The following is a 20,206-nucleotide window of genomic DNA, read 5'->3' as shown; positions in this document are numbered from 1 at the left end:
GATTTAGTTTTGTCCCTCGTACGGATCAATTCTCACCAGTTCTTCCACCTTCACGTTCTGTTCTTCAGTTGTGAGGAGGGAGAAAGTTCCAGCCGCTGTAGGGTAATGTAGTCCTGCAGGTCTGTTGTTGTTTGCCTCTGCAGGACAGATGTTTCCTGAAGGCTTGTTGCTGTTTAGGGCAGTTAAGTCCCTTGAAGTTTCGTTGCTGTTTAGGGTAGTTAAGTCCCTTGAAGTTTTATTCCTGATCGCCACTATTGATGGCAATTTAGTCCCTGCAGTTTGTTGCTATTCGCCACTGCAGGCCCTTCATCTGTTCTTGCAGTTTGTTGCTGTTTGCTGCTGCAAGTCACCATCCCGAAGTTGAAGTTCGCCCTCGTCCATTGCTGTCCAAGTTGAAGTTTGTCCAAGTTGGTTTATTGGGTTTATTGAGTTTGTCTATTCTAAGCTTGGTTCATACTATCTTGTATGATCCAACTTGAGGGGGAGTGTTGTAATTTGAGATAATATCTTTTAGAATCTTCCTAATTAGAGGAAATAGATACATAATCTTTTATTTTATTTTATTTTTTCAAGATTTCCTAGTTTCCCTATTTCCCTGTTTAGGAGAATTAGATTACTACAAATAAAGGGCATCAGAATGTATTTTTTATGATTTGAATAATAAATCAGTATTATTTTCCACATCAACATTGGTCTCTTCATCAGCTTGATGTCCATAATGCTTTTCTTCATGGTGATCTTTTTGAAGAAATCTATATGTCCCTTCCTCCCGGTTTTCAGGGACAGGGAGAGAATCTTGTGTGTTGTCTCAACAAGTCCTTATATGGATTAAAATAAGCATCTCGCCAATGGCTTGCCAAATTCTCTACAGCTATTCAAAGTGTTGGTTTTATTAAATCAAAAGCGGATTACTCATTGTTTACATGTACAAAAGGCAAGTCTTTTACAACTTTGTTGATATATGTTTATGATATTCTCATAACTGGTAATGATCCTATTGCAATATCCAATCTTAAACAATTTCTACACAATCGTTTTCGGATAAAAGATTTAGGTGATCTTAAATTTTTTCTGGGTATTGAGGTTTCTTGTTCTAAGAAAGGTATCTTCATATCATAAAGGAAATATGCTTTGGAAATTGTTAAAGATGGTGGGTATCTTGGAGCTAAGCCCGTGGATTTTCCCATGGAACAAAATATAAAGCTTTCTGATGAAGGGGAACTATTAAAGGACCTGTCAATACACAGGCGATTTGTTGGTCGCTCAATTTATTTGACAATTACCCATTCAGATATCACTTATGCGGTACACATACTGAGAAAATTCATGCACGCTCCATGCAAGCCTCATATGGCAATGCGTGTGCTACGATATTTAAAAAATAATCCAGGTCAAGATTTGTTTTTCCCTTCACAAAATGATTTATCTTTGCGTGCTTTCTGTGATTCAGATTGGGGAGGTTGCCCAGTATCCAGAAAATCAACTACAGGTTATTGTGTTTTTTTGGAATCTGCCCTTATCTCTTGGCGAACAAAGAGGCAGAAGACGATTTCTCTATCCTCAGCAGAAGATGAATATAGAGCATTGACTGATACTTGTTGTGAGTTGACTTGGTTACGATCATTGTTGAAAGATTTACGAATATTGCATCTTAAACCGACATTATTATATTGTGACGATAAAGCAGCCTTACACATTGCAACTAACTCGGTTTTCCATGAAAAAACTAGACATATAGAGATGGATTGTCACTTCATTCGTGATAAGATTCAAGATGGCTCAGTTGCAATTAAATATGTACCTTCCGCTGAACAACTTGCCGATGTGTTCACCAAACCACTGGGAAAAGAAGTGTTCTCTATCATGAAGCGCAAGTTGGGAGTTTTTGATATTCACTCTCCAACTTGAGGGAGAGTGTTAGAAAATAAATGATATCCTGAGATTATTGAGAGAATATATTATTATTATTATAGCTGATTTGCACTAATAATGTTACATTATTATAGAATAATTACAGTAATAATGTTATATTATTATAGAATATTTATAGGGATAAAATAGCATAATTATAAATTCTCTCTTGTATATATCTTTCATATTTTATTCAAAATTAATAAGACAGATTTTTCCTATTTTTTTTTCTTTACAATATTTGAGATTTTTATATATAAAAAACTCTTAGATCTTTTAGGATTATGTCTATTTCTTTCACAAGAATAAATAAATAAATGTGCTCTACTTTTTTTAATCTATTAAAATGTGGAAATTACAATACTATATATGATTCATCATCATTTATGCTTCAATCTATCTTCTACGAAATTAAAATTAGTCAAAATCTTTTCTTTTGTAAATACGTGTTTACATATTTGAGTTTGAATTCGTTAACTTAATATCCAATGGAATTATCGTTCAATAGTAATTGGATTTGCTTACTGATATATATGCTTACTCTATTTAAGAAATATTGATTTTTTTTATTAACATAACTGAAGATAATAAGACAATTATAGGTTAAATATATGTTTTAGTCCTCATATTTGTTCCCCATTCTCAATTAGGTCCTCATGTTTTTTTTTCCCAATTACATCCTAATATTTGTAAATATGAGGAATTAAGTCCTCTCCGTTTTTTTTTGTCCCAATTGCATCCTAATATTTGTAAATTTGAGACAATTAAGCCCTCTCAATTGGCCTACGACGTTAGTGGCCAGTTAACGGAAAAGGGCTTAATTGCCTCAAATTTACAAATATTAAGATGCAATTGGGACAAAAAAAAAACATGAGGACCTAATTGAGAATGGAGAACAAATATGAGGACTAAAACATATATTTAACCACAATTATATTAACATATTTTCAGTTTTCGAAGTATTTTCTTAGGCATTTTGAAAGACAATTATAAAAAAAAATTGATTATTTAACAAAGTTTTTTCTTAGGCATATTTCTTAACAAAGTTTTTTGAGTAATATAACTTACTATTAACGCCTTCCGAACAAATTATCTAAGAGTAAGAATATTACTCTAAATTGAGGATTTATAATAATAGAGTTTGAAGAAGAAAGATGAAAATAAAATTAAAGGCACCAACTTTGTAATATTTTACGGTGTATTATTGGTGAGAAAAACCATTACATTACACTCTGTTATGCCAGCTGAACTTAAAAACAAAAAAGGAGTTGCAAGGCAGTTATGAACAGTTATTTAGGGTATCAAATCGATGTAACTTTTGAAAATTACAAATAAAAGTGTTTCAGACATGAGATCTAGTAACTTCAAATACTTGTACAATTTCTTTCAAGATTATATTCGATAGTTGCTCTCCTGTTCCTTGTCTTCACTTTACTGTTCGGAGATGTATCTGTCAAAGATTCTTCGATGTTTAGGCAAGTGACTGTTCATACGGTAGCTAAACGCTCTGATAATAAATGCACAATGAATGCGATCACCTACCACTTACCTTTGACCTGTATTTATAATTTTCAATACAGGTTTGAGATTAGCAAAACCTTAATTACGATCCAATCTCAGTCTAATGTCACTAATTACCGCTTACCTTAATCCTTTGCAAAAACTTGTTTTCTGACCATGACCGAACGTTTCTACCTTGACCGTCCGTTCGTGCCGGTTGGTTCGACCACGTTCAATAACTTTTAAGTTGTTTCCTTCCTTCTACACTATTCAGCCATCTTGGTGTGGGGTAGCAGGATGGTCGCTCGGTCCATACGGTACAAAAAAAATAGAAAAACTAGATAAAGCCATCACAGTACAATCAAAACAAACAACATACATATAACACTAATATCCTGAAACTCAAGGTCAGGTATCTAAGCCAATGAAATTCGTTATATTGAGTTTGCTTATGAGCAACTAAAGAAATGGTTTGGTGAGAACATGGCCAATTGATAAGATTGGGAATGTGAAACAAAGTTGCTTGCAAAACACCTATTTGTGAACAGAAAAGACATCAATATTTGTTGTTATAAGACTGAAATTACCACCTCCTTCAATCTCTTTCTAGTAAAAAATTCTTTAGTTTTCAAATCGAAATGTTTCAAAATTTGAATGTAGTCTCATATCGAGGGGAATTGTGTTCCAACTTCATACTTTCAAATCGAGATGTTTTAAGTCTACATTTCTTCAAGATGGAGAGATGGTGTGTTTACAGAAAACACTTCGATGATCAAATTAATCAAGTGTATCAGATAATAGTAAATATTGTAATAATGAGTATGTGTATCATTATCTTGTGAATAATGCTATTTATCCTAGACTTATGGGCCTTTACTTGAGCTTGGACTTGCGAATAATTACCTTAATTAACTTTGATTGGCAACTTGTGTCATCCTCCTTAACCCTAAGTCATATTTTCAATTAACCAAAATTATCTAAGCCATCTTAGGTTAATAGCATATAGGCCATCATAGGCCAGTGTTTCAGACCAACATAGACCAAGACGTATCAGGCCAACATAGGCTGACATGTATGAAGTCAACATAGGTTGATAAGTATCAAGCCAACATAAAATGAGATGTACCAAGCCAACATAGGTCGAGATGTATCAAGAGAACATAGTTCGAGATGGATCAAGTCAACATAGACTAAGATGTACTAGGCCACTTTAGGTTGAGATGGATCATGCCAAGATAGGTCAAAATGTACCACGACACTATAAGTTGAGATGTATCAAGCCAACATAGACCGAGATATATCGTTCTACATAGGTTGGGATGTATCAAAGTAACATAGGTCGAGATGTATCAAACTAACACAGGTTGAGATTATCAGGCCAACATAGGCTGAGATGTTTCCATATGTGTGGGTTGAGATGGTTTTGGATTCATATAATACACTAGCCTCCCATACTTGATATGACCCAAATGAGAGTCTTGAAATATCGAGAGGATCTAGGCGACAATGGATAGGTATGATGCAAAGTAATGTAAAAACAATTTCATATTCTTTAGTTATCTCGTCCTATATGTATAATCTGCGTATGTTTGTTCTTGGAGTGAAAACATGGTTATGAGTGATAACAATAGTTTGGTTGTCATAGAGAATCACAAGAGTGGAAAAAGAGGAATGGAACTAGATGCAAGAACATTCAAACTTTCACCATTGCCAACATATATGTGATTAGAGCCATCAAAATATTTAAACTAATAAAATTTTGGGAGTCACCAATAACATGAAAGTAAGCTCCAAAGTTAGGGATCCAAGAAGTGATGTACGCAGGGTTGTTGGAATAAGCAAACATAACACTAGGAACAATGGAGGCAAATCGGGGAGGAGAAGTGACAAGAACAAGAGTTGTTGAAGACAAAGGAGAGGTGAATGTAGAGGAAAATGCCAAGGTTGGTTGGTTGTTGGATCATAGAGGACCAAGAATTCATGTGGATGAAATGAGGGATCAACACGAAAATGGTAGACATTAGTGGTGTGACCATAGTTGAGGAAAATTTGACATTGGAAATTAGCAAAGTTACAACCACGACCATGACCAACAAAATTGTCGAGCACTACCACTACCTGAGAAGGAGGTAAAACTATTGTCGTAAGGGGTGGAAATGTAAGACCTAGGGAAAATAAGGGTTTTAGGAATAAAGTTTTAAGACTTAAGTATGTTTTCTTTTAAGAGTTGATATGTTTAATAAGGTGTTGTGTATGAATATCTTTGTTAAAACATAATTATAATTCTTTGATGTTATTTTAATTAAGTATAACACATGATTGATATGTTGTTGATTTGGTGATGTGTGTGTTTGATGGTACCAATGTGATGGGTTGACTTTTTGATAAAAGGGTGGTCTATGATTAAATGGTTGTGGGTTCAATTCTAAGTAGGAAGAGAATTAGGGGGAAACCTTTAGTTATTTGTATTTTTGTTTAGGGATAAAATGGTCTTTTACTTTATTTAATTGGTGTAGAAATTAAAAAATGGGGTGTAGGAAATAAAAGGGGTGTGAATTAAATAAGATAAAGAAAAAAGGGATAATGAATGTGAGATAGAAGGAGAATAGAGATTTAGATAGAATTGGTTTTATTAGTGACGAGATATTAGAGATAGAGTTGGGTTCATTTCTAAATATTAAGATTTAGAGAGATGGGTGGATTGTGTGTTTGAGAAACCCTAAAAACTCTAAATTTAAGAGAGAAGCTAAGGAGAAAGAGACGTTTAGGAGAGAAGAGAAAGAGCAACAAAAACCTTTAGAGCAAAGGGAAGATTGATGGTGTTTTGGGGTTATAGATAAAGCCCTAATATTGACCAAGACATGAGAAAACTTACCTTTGTTTGCCTTTTGTTGTATGTTATATGTTCTTAATTATCTTGATTAATAAACCTTGTTTTGATGCATGCATACATGATTATGGTTATGACCATTTGTGGTTATGGTTGAGTAAGAGTTTATGTATGCATGGGGATAGGGTTTATGTAATATTTGTGATTGGTTTCCCCCTATGAATGTATGCATGGTTTTGTTGGGTTATCCCATAATAGGGTTTGTTGTTAAGGGGAACAAAGTTATGATGCTTGAGGGTTATACCATGCAAATATATGTTATAAAGATGGTATGGTGATCATATTTGAATATTGGGTTTCTTGGGTTATAATCTGCATAATGACGAGTTTTAGATGATTCAAGTGATGTAATGTATTAAAATCTGTTCATAAGGGTATGTGAGGCTTGAATGTATGCATGATGTGTTGGGTATGTTCCCTTGTGATCTAGAGCCGATGTATGTGTGTTTTGGAACACTTGAATTTTGTCCATGATGTGTTTTGATTCGGTAATAATCGATTATCATTAGTTATAATCAATTATGTGCACGTTGGTTTGAGTTTCGTGTCGGGAATAATTTATTATATGGGATGATAATCAGCTATCCTTTCATGTGTGATGAATATGGAAATTTGATATGATAGAGCCACTGAAATAATCGATTATCAAAAGTGATGATTGATTATCACAATATATTTTGTGTAATTGTGAGCTTTTCGGGAACAATATATTATCACTTATGATAATCGATTATCCCAATGCATTTTTGTTAAAAATGGCGAATTTGATGAAAATTGGATACAAACCAACCTTAAGAAGCCGTGGAATATGATGATAATCAGAGAATGAGATTAGTGGCTATGTTTAAGGTCAGTTTTGACTTGTTGTTGAGATTTGAGCATTAGTGAGTGTTGGGGTATACCTGCGTATGTGATTGATGAACATGAGACATGGGAAATTAGTTTACTTGTTATACCTGGTAAATCCTGAGATTATCTACGAATAAGTGCTTCTTTTGGCATTGGTTGTTGAAAATGGAGGAATATTCCCTTTGGCATTGGTTGTTGAAAATGGGGTGACTCTCTTTAGCATTAGTTGTTGAAAAGAGAGTGATGTTCTCTTTGACAAATAGTTGTAGAAAAGAGAATAGTAATCGAGTGTTTAATATTCTTTGGTGGGGGATAGATGTTTCGCCTTGTGTGATATGAGAATAAATCAAAGCCAGAAGAGGGATGACTCGAGTATGTCTGTAAGGGAGGCTACATGTAAGTGAGGTAGGGTACATGAGTGTGACCAAGTCTTGTCATGATGAGGTTCATGGAATGGTGATGCTTATGGTGTTATTCGTGATGGGAATAATCATGAAGGTGGTGTATCTGTGATGATGATCATGGTTTTGAAGATGCTTCAAGTTATGCTATGTTGATAATGATGTTACTATAATAATTGTAGTAAGTAGTTAACAAAGGTGCTAATGAGTGGATAGATCAAGGGTCTATGTGTGAGATGTTAGTGATGACATCAAGGGTTAAAGATCAATGATCGAGGATCGAGGTTTGAGGATATAGGATTGAGTAATTCAATATGATTGAATTGTTTATGTTAGAGGATTAAGAATCCTATTGTTATTACTACTATGTATGGGGTGGTTGCTTATGGTTGATATAATCAATGTGTTTATATCTTGTTATTATGATTCTTTTAATGGTAGCTTACCCCATATGTGTTTGTGTTTGTGTGTTGTGAATTATATTATCGACAATGATCGTATAATGTGTTATACGTAAGCATATGATGTTGAGGCATGATAAATTTAAGAGATGACGAAGGACAAACATGAGATTTTTATTTAAAGCTATTGCGTTTGAACTTTAGGATAATGTAATTGGAGTTATTTTATTTCCTTTGTTGTTTTTATTGGACAAATGTTTTGGAACTATTATGTTTTAAATAAATTATGTAAGTGTTTTTAAATTTACCAGTTTTTGAATAACTCGTGGCACTCTGAAAATTGGATTGATGCATAATTAAGAGAATGAGGTAATAGGGATTTTCAATGCTTTTCAGTGCGATCTTCACGAGCAAGAAGAAAATCCTCCACATCAGTAATGGGAGGATTTTCAAACTTACTTTCAATCATTGAAATGATAGTAACATGGTCTAGTGGAAGATCTTCAAGAATAGCATCAACATATTGAACAAGTTGAACTGGGAAAACCAGGAATTAACTCATGATCCTCGTTTGACTAGTAAGACACTTTTACCAATTGAGTTACATATATCACGTGTTAACCATATAATTTCTTATTTTTATAAAATTAATTTATATCACGTGTTAACCATACAATTTCTTATTTTTATAAAATTAATTTTCTTTGAGTCTGACACATTAACAATGAATCTACTTGTATTATATCTTATATAATGATTATTATTCTTAAGTTGAATATCATAACTTTTTTTTTCTAAGACTTATCCTAAACTTAAGATAATATTCTTCATATTTGATACATAATATACATTGAAAATAAATTGATGTACATCATTTTTTAGTTGGATCAGGACATTAATTATCTTTATCTTTTAGTGTCACTTTTGATTAATATGATATCACATAAAAAAAACTAGAGGGAGAGAAAATAGGGTGAATAGTGTTTTTAAAATTCTTTCGCAAAGTAGTGTCTAAGGAATTGTAAGAGATATATTATTATAATTTTAAATATCATTTTTAGACATTGATTTTTCTAAAATTCATAAATAGAAAACTTTTCAAAAAAACAAAATTATAAAAGACAAATTTTATACTAGTTCACTCAATTATAAGTTATGTGTAATTCTTCCTTACAACATTTTAAGAAGTTTTATTAAATTACCCAAGTTTTACTTTTCCAATATTTACAACGATTATATTTACTATTTCTGATTCACCTAATCAACACACTTATCCAAGTTTTCTTAAAAAATATTTAGAAGAGAACTATATGTAAACAAAGGATACTATTTCCATAACTGCATTAATTCCTCCAACTATGGAATAAACCATTGTCAAAATTCGACTCGTTCGGTAAAAGTATTTTTTAGAAATTTGTAATAAATTAAGTTAATATTTGCTTAATTATATACAATGTGTTTAAATAGTTTATATTTGCTTAATAAAAAAAGTTACACAAGTTTAACAAAAATAAGAAAAAAAACGAGAGACTAATATGCCCTTGAACTTTTTTATCCCATTTTTATTTCATTTTTAATTTCTTTACTTTTTCTGATTACATCCATTATCACAAGATATATCACTTATTTTCTCTCACTCTTTTAGTTTTTTTAATCTGATTATATCATTATATATATCACTCGCTTGTTATCTTTTATTAATTTACAACTATTTTCTCTTTTTAATCTTTTCTATCTCATTTCATAGCTTTTATCATCATTATTATTATCTTATTATTCTCTGTTATCATCAATTATGTCCCTTCTCTATGTATATTTTTCTTGTTTCTACTCCATTGACTCGAAGACCTGGAGGATGGAATGTGATTCATTTTCTACTCTTATACCTAATAATTGACAATTCTTAGAAAATATAGATAAAGTTGTGAATAACAGTGCTGTCGGAAGACTCGATACTTTTCATTGGTTGTTGACGAGCCACAAGGGAAAAAGTTCACCAACCTTAATTCATGGCCATCATTCAAAAATTACCTTATTAATATTATTTCCATTGCACTGCACCTAATCACACCCATAAGCTTCACTCCAAATCTCACAGTTTCATTCATGGCAGCAGAAATGGTTACCGGTGTTCTTGTTCCTACTTTCCTCGGGAGGACTATCGACACTTTGGCTTCCCGTCTTGTCCATATATTTTCTCAAAGAAAGCACAAGAAGCAACTCAGCAACTTGAAGATGAAGCTCCTTGCCATTGATGTTGTGGCTTTTGATGCAGAACAAAAGCAGTTCACAGATCAACGTGTCAAAGATTGGCTTCTCAGAGCCAAAGATGTTGTGTTTGATGTAGAGGATCTCTTGGATGAGATAGATTATGAACTCTCCAAAAGCCAGGCGGAAGCTGAGTCTCAGAGTGCTACTAACAAGGTGTGGAATTCCCTCAATTCTTCTTTTGTTAGTTTCTTTGAAATAGAAATTGAATCCAAGATGGAACAAGTCATTGAGGACCTAGAAGATCTTGCAACCGAAAGCAATATTCTAGGTTTGGAAAAGGGTGGTGGTGTTGGGGTTGGATCAGGATCGGGTAGTAAATTAACATATACATCTTTGCCAAATGATAGTTTTATCTATGGCAGAGATGATGACAAAAAATTTGTCTTGAACTGGCTCACATCGGACACTCACAACAACCTATCTATACTTTCTATTGTGGGCATGGGTGGGTTGGGTAAGACCTCTCTTGCTCAACATGTATTCCGTGACCCAAGGCTTGAAGGTAAATTTGATATGAAAGCTTGGGTTAGTGTTCCACAGGAATTTGATGTTCTCAAAGTATCAAAAGCAATTCTTGGTACAATTACTGGTTCAACTGATCATAGTATACAACAAGAAATGATTCAGAAAAGATTGAAAGAAGAACTTATGAGGAAGAAATTTCTTCTCATTTTGGATGACGTTTGGAATGAAAACCCATCTAAATGGGAAGATGTGCAAAAGCCCCTTGTTTTCGGAGGCCAAGGCAGTAGGATTCTTGTCACTACTCGGAGTCAGAAGGTTGCTGCTGCCATGCGATCAGAAAAGCACTTCCTGCAAGGATTAAAAGGAGATTATTGTTGGGACTTGTTCGCAAAGCATGCATTCCAAAATGCTAATCCGCGACCAGACCCAGACTTCATAGAGATTGGTAAGAAGATAGTTGAAAAATGTGATGGACTTCCTTTAGCCTTAAAAACTATGGGAAGCCTATTACACAACAAATCATTCCTTTGGGAATGGGAAAGTATTATGAAAAGTGAGATATGGCACTTTTCAGAAAATGAAAGTGGTATATTCCCTGCTTTAAAATTGAGCTATTTCCACCTTCCTTCTCATCTGAAGAAATGCTTTGCTTTCTGTGCCTTATTTCCCAAAGGTTATCGGTTTGACAAGGAGTATTTAATTCAACTGTGGATGACTCAAAATTTTCTAGAAAATCCTCTACAGAAAAAGAGTCTTAAAGAAGTTGGTGAAGAATATTTCAGTGATCTATTATCATGGTCCTTCTTTCAACCGTCAACCAACAAAGAGGAAAATCGTTTTATCATGCATGACCTTCTAAATGATTTGGCAAAATATGTTTCGGAGGACTTCTGCATCAGGTTAGGAGTTGATGAACCAAAAGGTATACCCAAAACAACCCGTCATTTTTCATTTTCATTTTCATCCTCTAAATCATGTTTTTATGGGTTTGGGAGTTCGATTGATACTCAAAAGTTGCATACATTTACGCCAATAGGTGATGGTTGGGTTTGGGATTGCAAGATGTCGATAGATGACTTGTTCTCCAGATTTAAGTTGATACGTGTCTTATCTTTGAATCATTGTAGCCTTACAGAGATGCCTAAATCTATAGGAAATCTTAAGCATCTTCGTTCATTTGATCTCTCTTATACTGAAATAGAAAAACTACCCGACTCAATAAGTTTACTCTACAAGTTGCAAATACTGAAGCTGAACTATTGTCGAAAATTAAAGGAGATTCCTTCATGTTTACATGAACTAGACAATTTGCGTTGTCTTGAATTAGAAGGTATTGGAGTGAAAAATGTGGTAGCACATTTGGGAAAGCTGAAAAATCCTCAAGTATCGATAAGTTCATTTCATGTGGAGAAAAGTAAGGAAATCAATATTCGGCAATTGGGAGAACTCAATCTTCATGGAAGTCTAACAATTGATGATATGCAGAATATTGAGAATTCCTCTGATACAATAGAAGTAGATTTGAAGAACAAACCGCACCTTGTAGAGCTAGAGTTAAAATGGAATTTTATTGACAGTTCCTCTGTTGATTCAGAAAAAGTTGAGGATGTAATTGAAAATCTACGACCTTCAAAATACTTGAAAAAGTTGTCAATAAGTAACTATATTGGTAAACAATTTCCAAATTGGTTACTCGATAATTCATTACAGAATCTGGTGTCCTTAGTGTTGGAGGGATGTGAATCTTGCCAACGGTTACCTCCGCTTGGACTTTTGCCATTTCTCAATTATCTGAGAATTTCAGGATTTGATGAGATAGTGAGTATTGATGCTGATTTTCATGAGAACAACTCTTGTTCATTTAAATCCCTGAAAACTTTGTATTTCTCTGATATGAGGCAATGGGAAAAGTGGGACTGCCAAGCTGTGACAGGTGCTTTTCCACGTCTACAACATTTTTCCATAAGAAATTGTCCCAAGCTGAAAGGATACCTGCCAAAGTTCGTTACTTTAAAATATCTATACGTCTCTAACTGCGAACAACTAGAAGCTTTGATTGTGAGTGCGGTAGAATTACGTCTAGAAGAGTGTGGAAAGCTGCAGTTGGAGCGGTCTACAATGAAAAAGCTCACAAGGGATGGGCACGACATGGCAGCATCATTGGTGGCAACTGTTGGACATATGTTATTCGACACTTCTCTTGAAATCTTGGACATTGGTTCAGCTCTGGAGTCAAAAAGTGATGACTGTGTCTCTCTAAAGATCTTTCCACTGGATTTTTTCCCAACACTCAGGACCCTTGAACTCGGTGGGTTTCCTAATCTACAGATGATTTCACAGGATCACGTTCACAATCATCTCAAGTATCTGACAATCAAAGACTGTCCAAGACTTGAGTTGTTCCCTGATGGAGGTTTCCCATTAAATTTAAATTCCATCACACTCAATAATTGCTTTAGACTTGTTGGCTCACTGAAAAGAGTTTTCGGAGACAGTTCTTCGTTGGAAAAATTAAGCATTGAAAATGTAGAGGCAGAATGTTTTCCTGATGAAGGTTTGCTTCCACTCTCTCTTTCCTCTTTAATAATATCTGATTGTCGAAATCTAAAAAAACTGAACTACAAGGGTCTCTTAGAACTCTCATCTCTTAAAACACTGGGTCTTTGGAACTGTCCCAACCTTCAATGCTTACCAGAGGAGAGTCTTCCCAAATCAGTTTCACTTCTTTACATACACGACTGTCCTTTGCTGGAACAGCGTTACCATAAAGGAGGCGAAGACAGGAAAAAGATTGCTCACATTCGAGACATATTTATATGGTAGTGAGTTTGCTTTGTTTAATGGTAAGGATACTTAGTGGTGTATGAACTACATTTCCTCTTTTGGTAGTCCGGTCATGTAACAAATTGTACCTCCATGAAATTTTTTTAACACTATAATTATTAAGCCTTTATCTCTTTATTCATGATTTGGTTTCGAATAAATTCTGATATAACAAATGTATTTACTTTAAACTTAAAGTCTGCTTATCAGTTTTATTTTAAGTACTCAATTAAATGCAATAACGGTAAAGCTTAAATAAATTTTAAGTTTCTAATATTATTTTTTAAATGAAATAAATAATATATTATTCAAATAAATTTAATTCCTTGAAAAGTATATTTTTTTGTATTTTTTTTCTTTAACATTACATTGTGTCTTTAGAAGTATTTTTGAAATATTTTTATTTGTCTTTTAATTCTTTACCTTAGTTTTATCATAACACCTATATGTTTTTTTCTTTCTATGATGACATATAATAATAGAAGTGATTTAAGGTATGTGATTCTCCAAGAATCTAGTTTTTGTTAAACATGTTTATGCAAGAGTTAAACATGCAAAACACAAGAAATACAAATAAAAATATTTAATTTATTAAATATCTATTTGAAAAAATAGTTTAAAGTAAAAATCAATCTTATATTAAAGACTAAAACTTATTTAAATGTAAATTTAATTATCAATTTTTTTTATTTAAGAATGTTGATATAATGTTATTACGTAACAATTTTTGAAATTGTACTTAATATTTACTTATATGCACTAATGATCATATTACTTTTCAATTAAGAGACTAAACTTGATTGGTAATGATTACATTTATTTTTTAATTGAATTATTATATTTGATTAATAATGATCATTTTAATTTGTAATTAAGAGACCGAATTTGATTAAAATATCAAGATTTAAATGCACTTAGATAGGATAGCTTATGTTTGATGCACGGAAAATGATTTTATGGTGTGGGTAATTCATTTTTCTTTTAGTATTAATATTTTTGAATTAAAAGTTTAATGTAATCCGAATTGTAAAAATTAATTTAATTTCATGGGATTAGTTAATATTATTAAATATACAGAACGATCTAAATATATTTACAAAGTTTAAAGTACTAAAAAAAATGTAAAGGTTAAAATAACAAGTTTTAATGATTAAAAATCATTACAAATATAATTTTTGACGGTTAAAATAACCATCAAAATTACACATCTAAAAGATAGTTTGTGACAAAACAAAAATAACCACTTATATTATTGCTAGAAAAAAAAATACTAACAGTTAAAACTTGCTACAAAATTCACTCTTATTTTTTGATATTTTATCATATTTTGACAATTACAAAATGTAACAAAACATATCATATTTTATTATTATTTAAAGGTTTAAAACCACTAAAAATTGTTTAAAAATTATTTTAAAAAAATTTTAAATTCTAAAAAGTATTTATGAATTATTTTTTATAAATTTTATAACCAATGCTTTAATTTTTAGTTTTATTTAATTATTTTAAAAGATAATAATATTTGTATAATAATTTTACCATATTAAAAATTTAATAATCTAATTATATTATATAATAATTTAAAAAATTAATAATCTAATATATCATATAACAAGTATTCACATGTCAATATCTTTAACCATACTCTAAGATAAGTTTTTTTAAGCTAATATCCATTTTTTATTTTTATTTGAAAAAACCGCATATATAATCACACTTATCATGTGATTTAATCAAATAATATGAAATTAATCTACTATGTATACAAATATATAAGAAATATATATCAAATTAATATACTAAATTCAGAAATATCACAAAATATATATTAAATTAATTTAGCTTTATGTTTTAAAATATCTCAACATATATGTCACATTTCATAAAAGTTACTATCAAGATCAAGTGAAGATCTTCTCGTGATTTTGGTACTTTTCCACTTTCTTCATCACTTTCCCTTATCTGCATCTACTTTCATAGAATACACGTTTGCACAATAACAATAACAATTTCTTTTACAAGCAAATGAATATAATCAAATGAAGATTAAACCAAGTAAAGTGAAAGACCCCATATAGTAAACATCATCTGTGTATCTAATTAAGGAAAGTTGCAAATCAGAAATAGCAGGACATGTAGATTAAATGACATGTTAATAAAGTTGAGAATGAAAATGCTAACAGAAAAAGAAATTTTGATATAAGAAAAATAAGAAGGGTGTCCTAAGAATAATGTACCATTCATTGTCTGCATAATTTTCTTCACTTTTTGTGCACAGCCATCACAGTCGATATTAAAGGGTGTCCTAAGAATAATGAACACAGGTCTAAAAGGAGACTAAAAACAGCAAAAGCAATTTTAGAATTAAAATTTCATGGGCCCAAAAACCAGACATAGAAACATAGCTGTTGTTGGAGTGCAAACAAAATCCCACATCAAGTAAAAGAAGGGCTAGTCAAAGGTTTATATACACAAGATCTTTTGAAATGATGGTGTTAAAAGCAAAACTGTGAGAGCTTGGTCCAAAGTGGAGGACAATGCCTTATCATGTATCTAGTATGTACTAGAGAATGAATAGTCTAACATTATAACTAATATTATTTACACATACCCGAAAATGATAGTGCCAAAAGCAAAATTGTGAGAGGTTGGTTCAAAGTGGAGGACGATGTCTTATTATGTATATACTAGAGAATGAATTGTAGAGTCATGTCATTTAATTGCAATTGGCAGATAATTCTTCAAAACAATTTACCTAAGAAGTCTAACATTATAACTAGTATTATTTACACATACCCGAAAATGAGACTCCAGTTTCTATCACAATTAAGACCATTACTTGCACATTGGTGGCCTTTTGGATGGAAAAAGAATAACAGTTCATTATGTTTTGGCTTAATTAAGACTTCAAATTTTGGCTTAGTTATGTTTCTAATAAATTTGAAAACTTTCAAAATAATTTTTTATCGTTTTCAATTAAGTTATGAAGTTTAATATTTCATTTAACTAAGTGACATCCCTGTTAAGTGACTGACAACATTATTTGAAAAAAATTATGGATCAAAATAATATTCCATAGGCTATTCTATTTTTATATTAAGCAAAACTAAGTCAAGTTTGTTAAAGTCGAGAAATTATTTAATTTTGTAAGAGCTTCTTATACTTGGATTGTAAACTCCTTCATATAAAAATATTTTAAAATATTTATAAATAACATAATATTAGACTACGTTAATTATATAGTCTTGTGTAATAGTGCACACATCTACAATGAAAGTGAAACAACTATGAAGATTGCAGTTTTGGCATTGAGTTTACATCTCTCTGTTTTTTTGCTGATTATGATGTTAGTACCAAACTGTACTGAAGCTGCAATTTCAACTTTTTCCGCTGATGATTTTGGGATTACATCTCTTAACAGAAGGAGTTTTTCAAAAAGTTTTACATTTGGGACAGTATCATCTGCTTATCAGGTACTTCCAAAACTGTGATAACTTTTTATATTTTGTGAGATATATTGTTTATAATATTTAGTAAGATATTGTAAATTCGGGAGAAAAATTTGTGAGAAACATATTTCTTGTAAATTTTTATGAAAACTATGCAGGGAAAGTTTCACAGATGGACAAAATTTTGCAATAATCCTTTTATTTTCAAAGAATTTTTACTTTTTCAATAATCTTGAAAAATGTTTCATTACCATATAAACGAGTGTGATGGTTTTTTGAGTCCTAATATAGTGTAACTCACATTACTTACATCAAATAATCAAAATATACTTGTGTGAACATATTTTAACTCATATCTATCTACTTTGTTTATCACTATCTAGGAACGATTTTCAAGATTATGCAAAACATTGTTTTAAAGAATTTGGAGACAGAGTTAAACATTGGATTACACTAAATGAACCATGGCCCTTCAGTAAATATGGGTATGTTGATGGTATTTCACCACCTGGAAGATTTTCAACCTGGCAAAACTCATCTTGTACTGGTGGTGATTCAGCCATTGAACCCTACATAGTGACTCACAATCAATTACTTGCTCATGCAGCTGCTGTCAATGTCTATAAGACAAAGTATCAGGTTTAATTACATATCTTGTATTTTGAAATGCAATCAGGAAAGTGTATTGGTTTCCTTATCTAATCAAGAGTTCATAATAAAATAGTCCTAAACTTAAATTTTTCTTCATATAAGTGTAGGTTTCTCAAACGGGTATGATAGGGATGTCACTGGCATTTGATTGGATAGTAACACTCTATGATACAGAGTTAGATCAGTTTGGTGCACAAAGAGCCCTTGATTTTATGTTTGGATGGTAACTGCTTTATAAACTAAGTTCTTATGTGGAACTCATCTGTACTATGATAGTGATTCTAGCTTATATTTTCAGTTTAAGTCAATATATTGTAGGAGAAAGATTCAAATCTTTTCACACAATGATGCATCATTATATAACATCTTTTCATCATAAGTTAACTCTGGAGTGTAATAGATGTGTATAGAGAAAATTACTTTCATTTTATGATTAGTCATAGAAATAAATAGTCTAATTGAAGGGACAAAAGCTTGATATAGTGGTCAGATAAGAGCACAAAACTTCTCATGAACAACATAAACAGAGCAGTCAATTCCATGTCAGATTATCAGATGAGAAATTCAATAATAAATACTGATTATCTACTCAACTATAATGCTATGATTAAACCAATAATCTCCATAACTAATTTACATTAGTTCGCACGTAAATAATCCAATATATTTGTCCAAACAACTTATTCAAATATTGTATTGTAGGTTTACGGAGCCATTGACAACTGGAGAATATCCTCATTAATCCATGCAATCTTTGATAGGGAGTCGGTTACCAAAGTTCTCTGCTAATGAAATCAAACTTTTAAGAGCGTCCTTTGATTTTAATGGATTAAACTACTGTACTTCTTATTCTGCTACTGATGCACCTGAATTAAATGAAGCAAGACCTACACTAATACAAAAATCGTGTATAAAAAATAACAGAAAAAACAATATTAGTGATGACAATTTTGTAAATAAATTCAATTGTTTCACGTCGTCTAAAATTAATTAACGTCAACACAACATATCGATGTAAAATAATAACTTTAGAATCACGTAACATTACCTTTGGGAACAACTGACGTTCAATTCACAATAAATAAATATTAAAAATAGTGGTTTGCTTTCACAGTTTTACTTCCATCACATTTGACGTCCAACATAACAAATATTGGACGTTTAATAAGCCCGCCAAAAGCAAAAGGGTGAATCCCTTTGTTATTATTTCTTTCTTTGTTTTCTATCTGACCAATAATACGTCGAATTCCAAAATAATTCGACCTATAAGTGGTGGTTTAAAAGAAAAAAATAATAAAAGAATAAACTTTCCCATTCATAATTAACGTCATAGACATTCCAAATTCGACGCTCGTTTTTAACAGAGCATTTATCATGACCAACAACTGGCTTATCCCATATGACGTAGGGATCCCGTTATTTTGACACCATAAATTTGACACTCATTTGACACTGCCACGTGTCAACATGCTATTGGCCAATAATTTTTTTTTTTTTTTAAATTTTGTCTGAAAAATGCAGAGTTTTAGAGAGAGAATGTTTTCCTTTTCTACCCCTGGACATTTTGAGTTTGAATGTGAAGGATTGGTTCTGTCTCAGAATTGGTTTCTCTCTCACATTTATCGTCTTTTCCATTAACGCTCACGGACTACTCTTCTCCACAATCTCGTCGTCTCCATTGCTCTCCACTGCTCTGAAATGGCAAGTTCCGGATTCGAGCATCGCTGGACGAAGGTAAGTTCCTTTATTGTGGGTTTGGGTATTTGGATTTGTGTTTGGGTATTCGGTTTTAGGTTTGGGTTTAGGGTTTTTTTATGGTTTCTTGTGGGTTGTGTATGGTGTTTGTTTGTTATTTGATTTGGATTGTTATTTTGTTATGGACAGTTGAGTGTGCGTCATTCATTTTCAACCATGTATATTAGCGCTCTCAACGAACGGTTGACAGAGGACCAAAGGGAAGTCATCTCCAAGACTCCATTTTTTTGGTTTTTAGAGTTCAGTGGTAAAGTGACATTGAATGCTAAACTTTTGCGTGAGTTAACCAAGACATGGGTGGATTCCACCAACTCTTCTTTTATTGCAAACAAGCATTTCAATATCAATGCAAACGCCATCCTCCGCAAATTTGTTCGGCCAACTGACTTACCGTCATCATCATCCACAGAAGCAGACCAACCGTCATCATCATCCAAACAAGCAGACAATTAATAGATTAATTTANGTATGCTTTAATTTATGTTTTCTAGTGAAGGGGGAAAATTACTTTAATGGAGTACTGTAATAGTATGTTATCAGCTATAAGACTGATTATTGGATGATTGTACTTGTATTCAAGTTTCAATGTTGTTATTGGGCACTTTTATAATTTAGTAAGATATCATGTAATGTTCTTATTGTAATCATTGTTTTGAGATGAATGAATTCAGCACTACTTATTTTGTCAAAGCAATCTACTTTCCTTCAATAAACACCCAAAATGAAACAAAAACACGTCAAGTTTCCTTCAAAAAACACCTAAAATGACCAGTGGTCCCCCACGTTGACACAGGTGGCTCCTTCAGTTCAACAGGATGTCCAAAACTGCACTGTGGCTCG

The 20,206-nt window shown here is 32.1% G+C and overlaps 3 protein-coding genes across 3 annotated transcripts; all 3 read left to right on the top strand.

The window, feature by feature from the left end:
- The first annotated feature begins 9,887 nt into the window (after positions 1-9,887).
- Positions 9,888-13,666, top strand: LOC106755079 (putative disease resistance RPP13-like protein 1). The gene has a single exon (XM_014637174.2). The coding sequence runs from the start codon at positions 10,059-10,061 to the stop codon at positions 13,509-13,511; it is 3,453 nt and encodes a 1,150-aa protein (XP_014492660.1). The 5' UTR covers positions 9,888-10,058; the 3' UTR covers positions 13,512-13,666.
- Positions 13,667-16,854: 3,188 nt separating this feature from the next.
- On the top strand, positions 16,855-18,353 carry LOC106755068 (cyanogenic beta-glucosidase-like). Its single transcript, XM_022778142.1, has 4 exons — positions 16,855-16,984; positions 17,344-17,599; positions 17,719-17,834; positions 18,314-18,353. The coding sequence occupies exons 1-4, from the start codon at positions 16,905-16,907 to the stop codon at positions 18,351-18,353; spliced, it is 492 nt and encodes a 163-aa protein (XP_022633863.1). The 5' UTR covers positions 16,855-16,904.
- Positions 18,354-19,237: 884 nt separating this feature from the next.
- Positions 19,238-20,200, top strand: LOC106755080. The gene is made up of 2 exons (XM_014637176.2): positions 19,238-19,345; positions 19,496-20,200. Exons 1-2 carry the CDS (start codon positions 19,310-19,312, stop codon positions 19,817-19,819), a joined length of 360 nt encoding a protein of 119 aa, XP_014492662.1. The 5' UTR covers positions 19,238-19,309; the 3' UTR covers positions 19,820-20,200.
- Positions 20,201-20,206: the final 6 nt, after the last annotated feature.

The sequence above is a fragment of the Vigna radiata genome, unplaced genomic scaffold (genome assembly GCF_000741045.1).
Source record: "Vigna radiata var. radiata cultivar VC1973A unplaced genomic scaffold, Vradiata_ver6 scaffold_268, whole genome shotgun sequence".
NCBI classification, from domain to species: Eukaryota; Viridiplantae; Streptophyta; class Magnoliopsida; order Fabales; family Fabaceae; genus Vigna; species Vigna radiata.
This window is presented reverse-complemented; position numbering and strand designations above follow the sequence as displayed.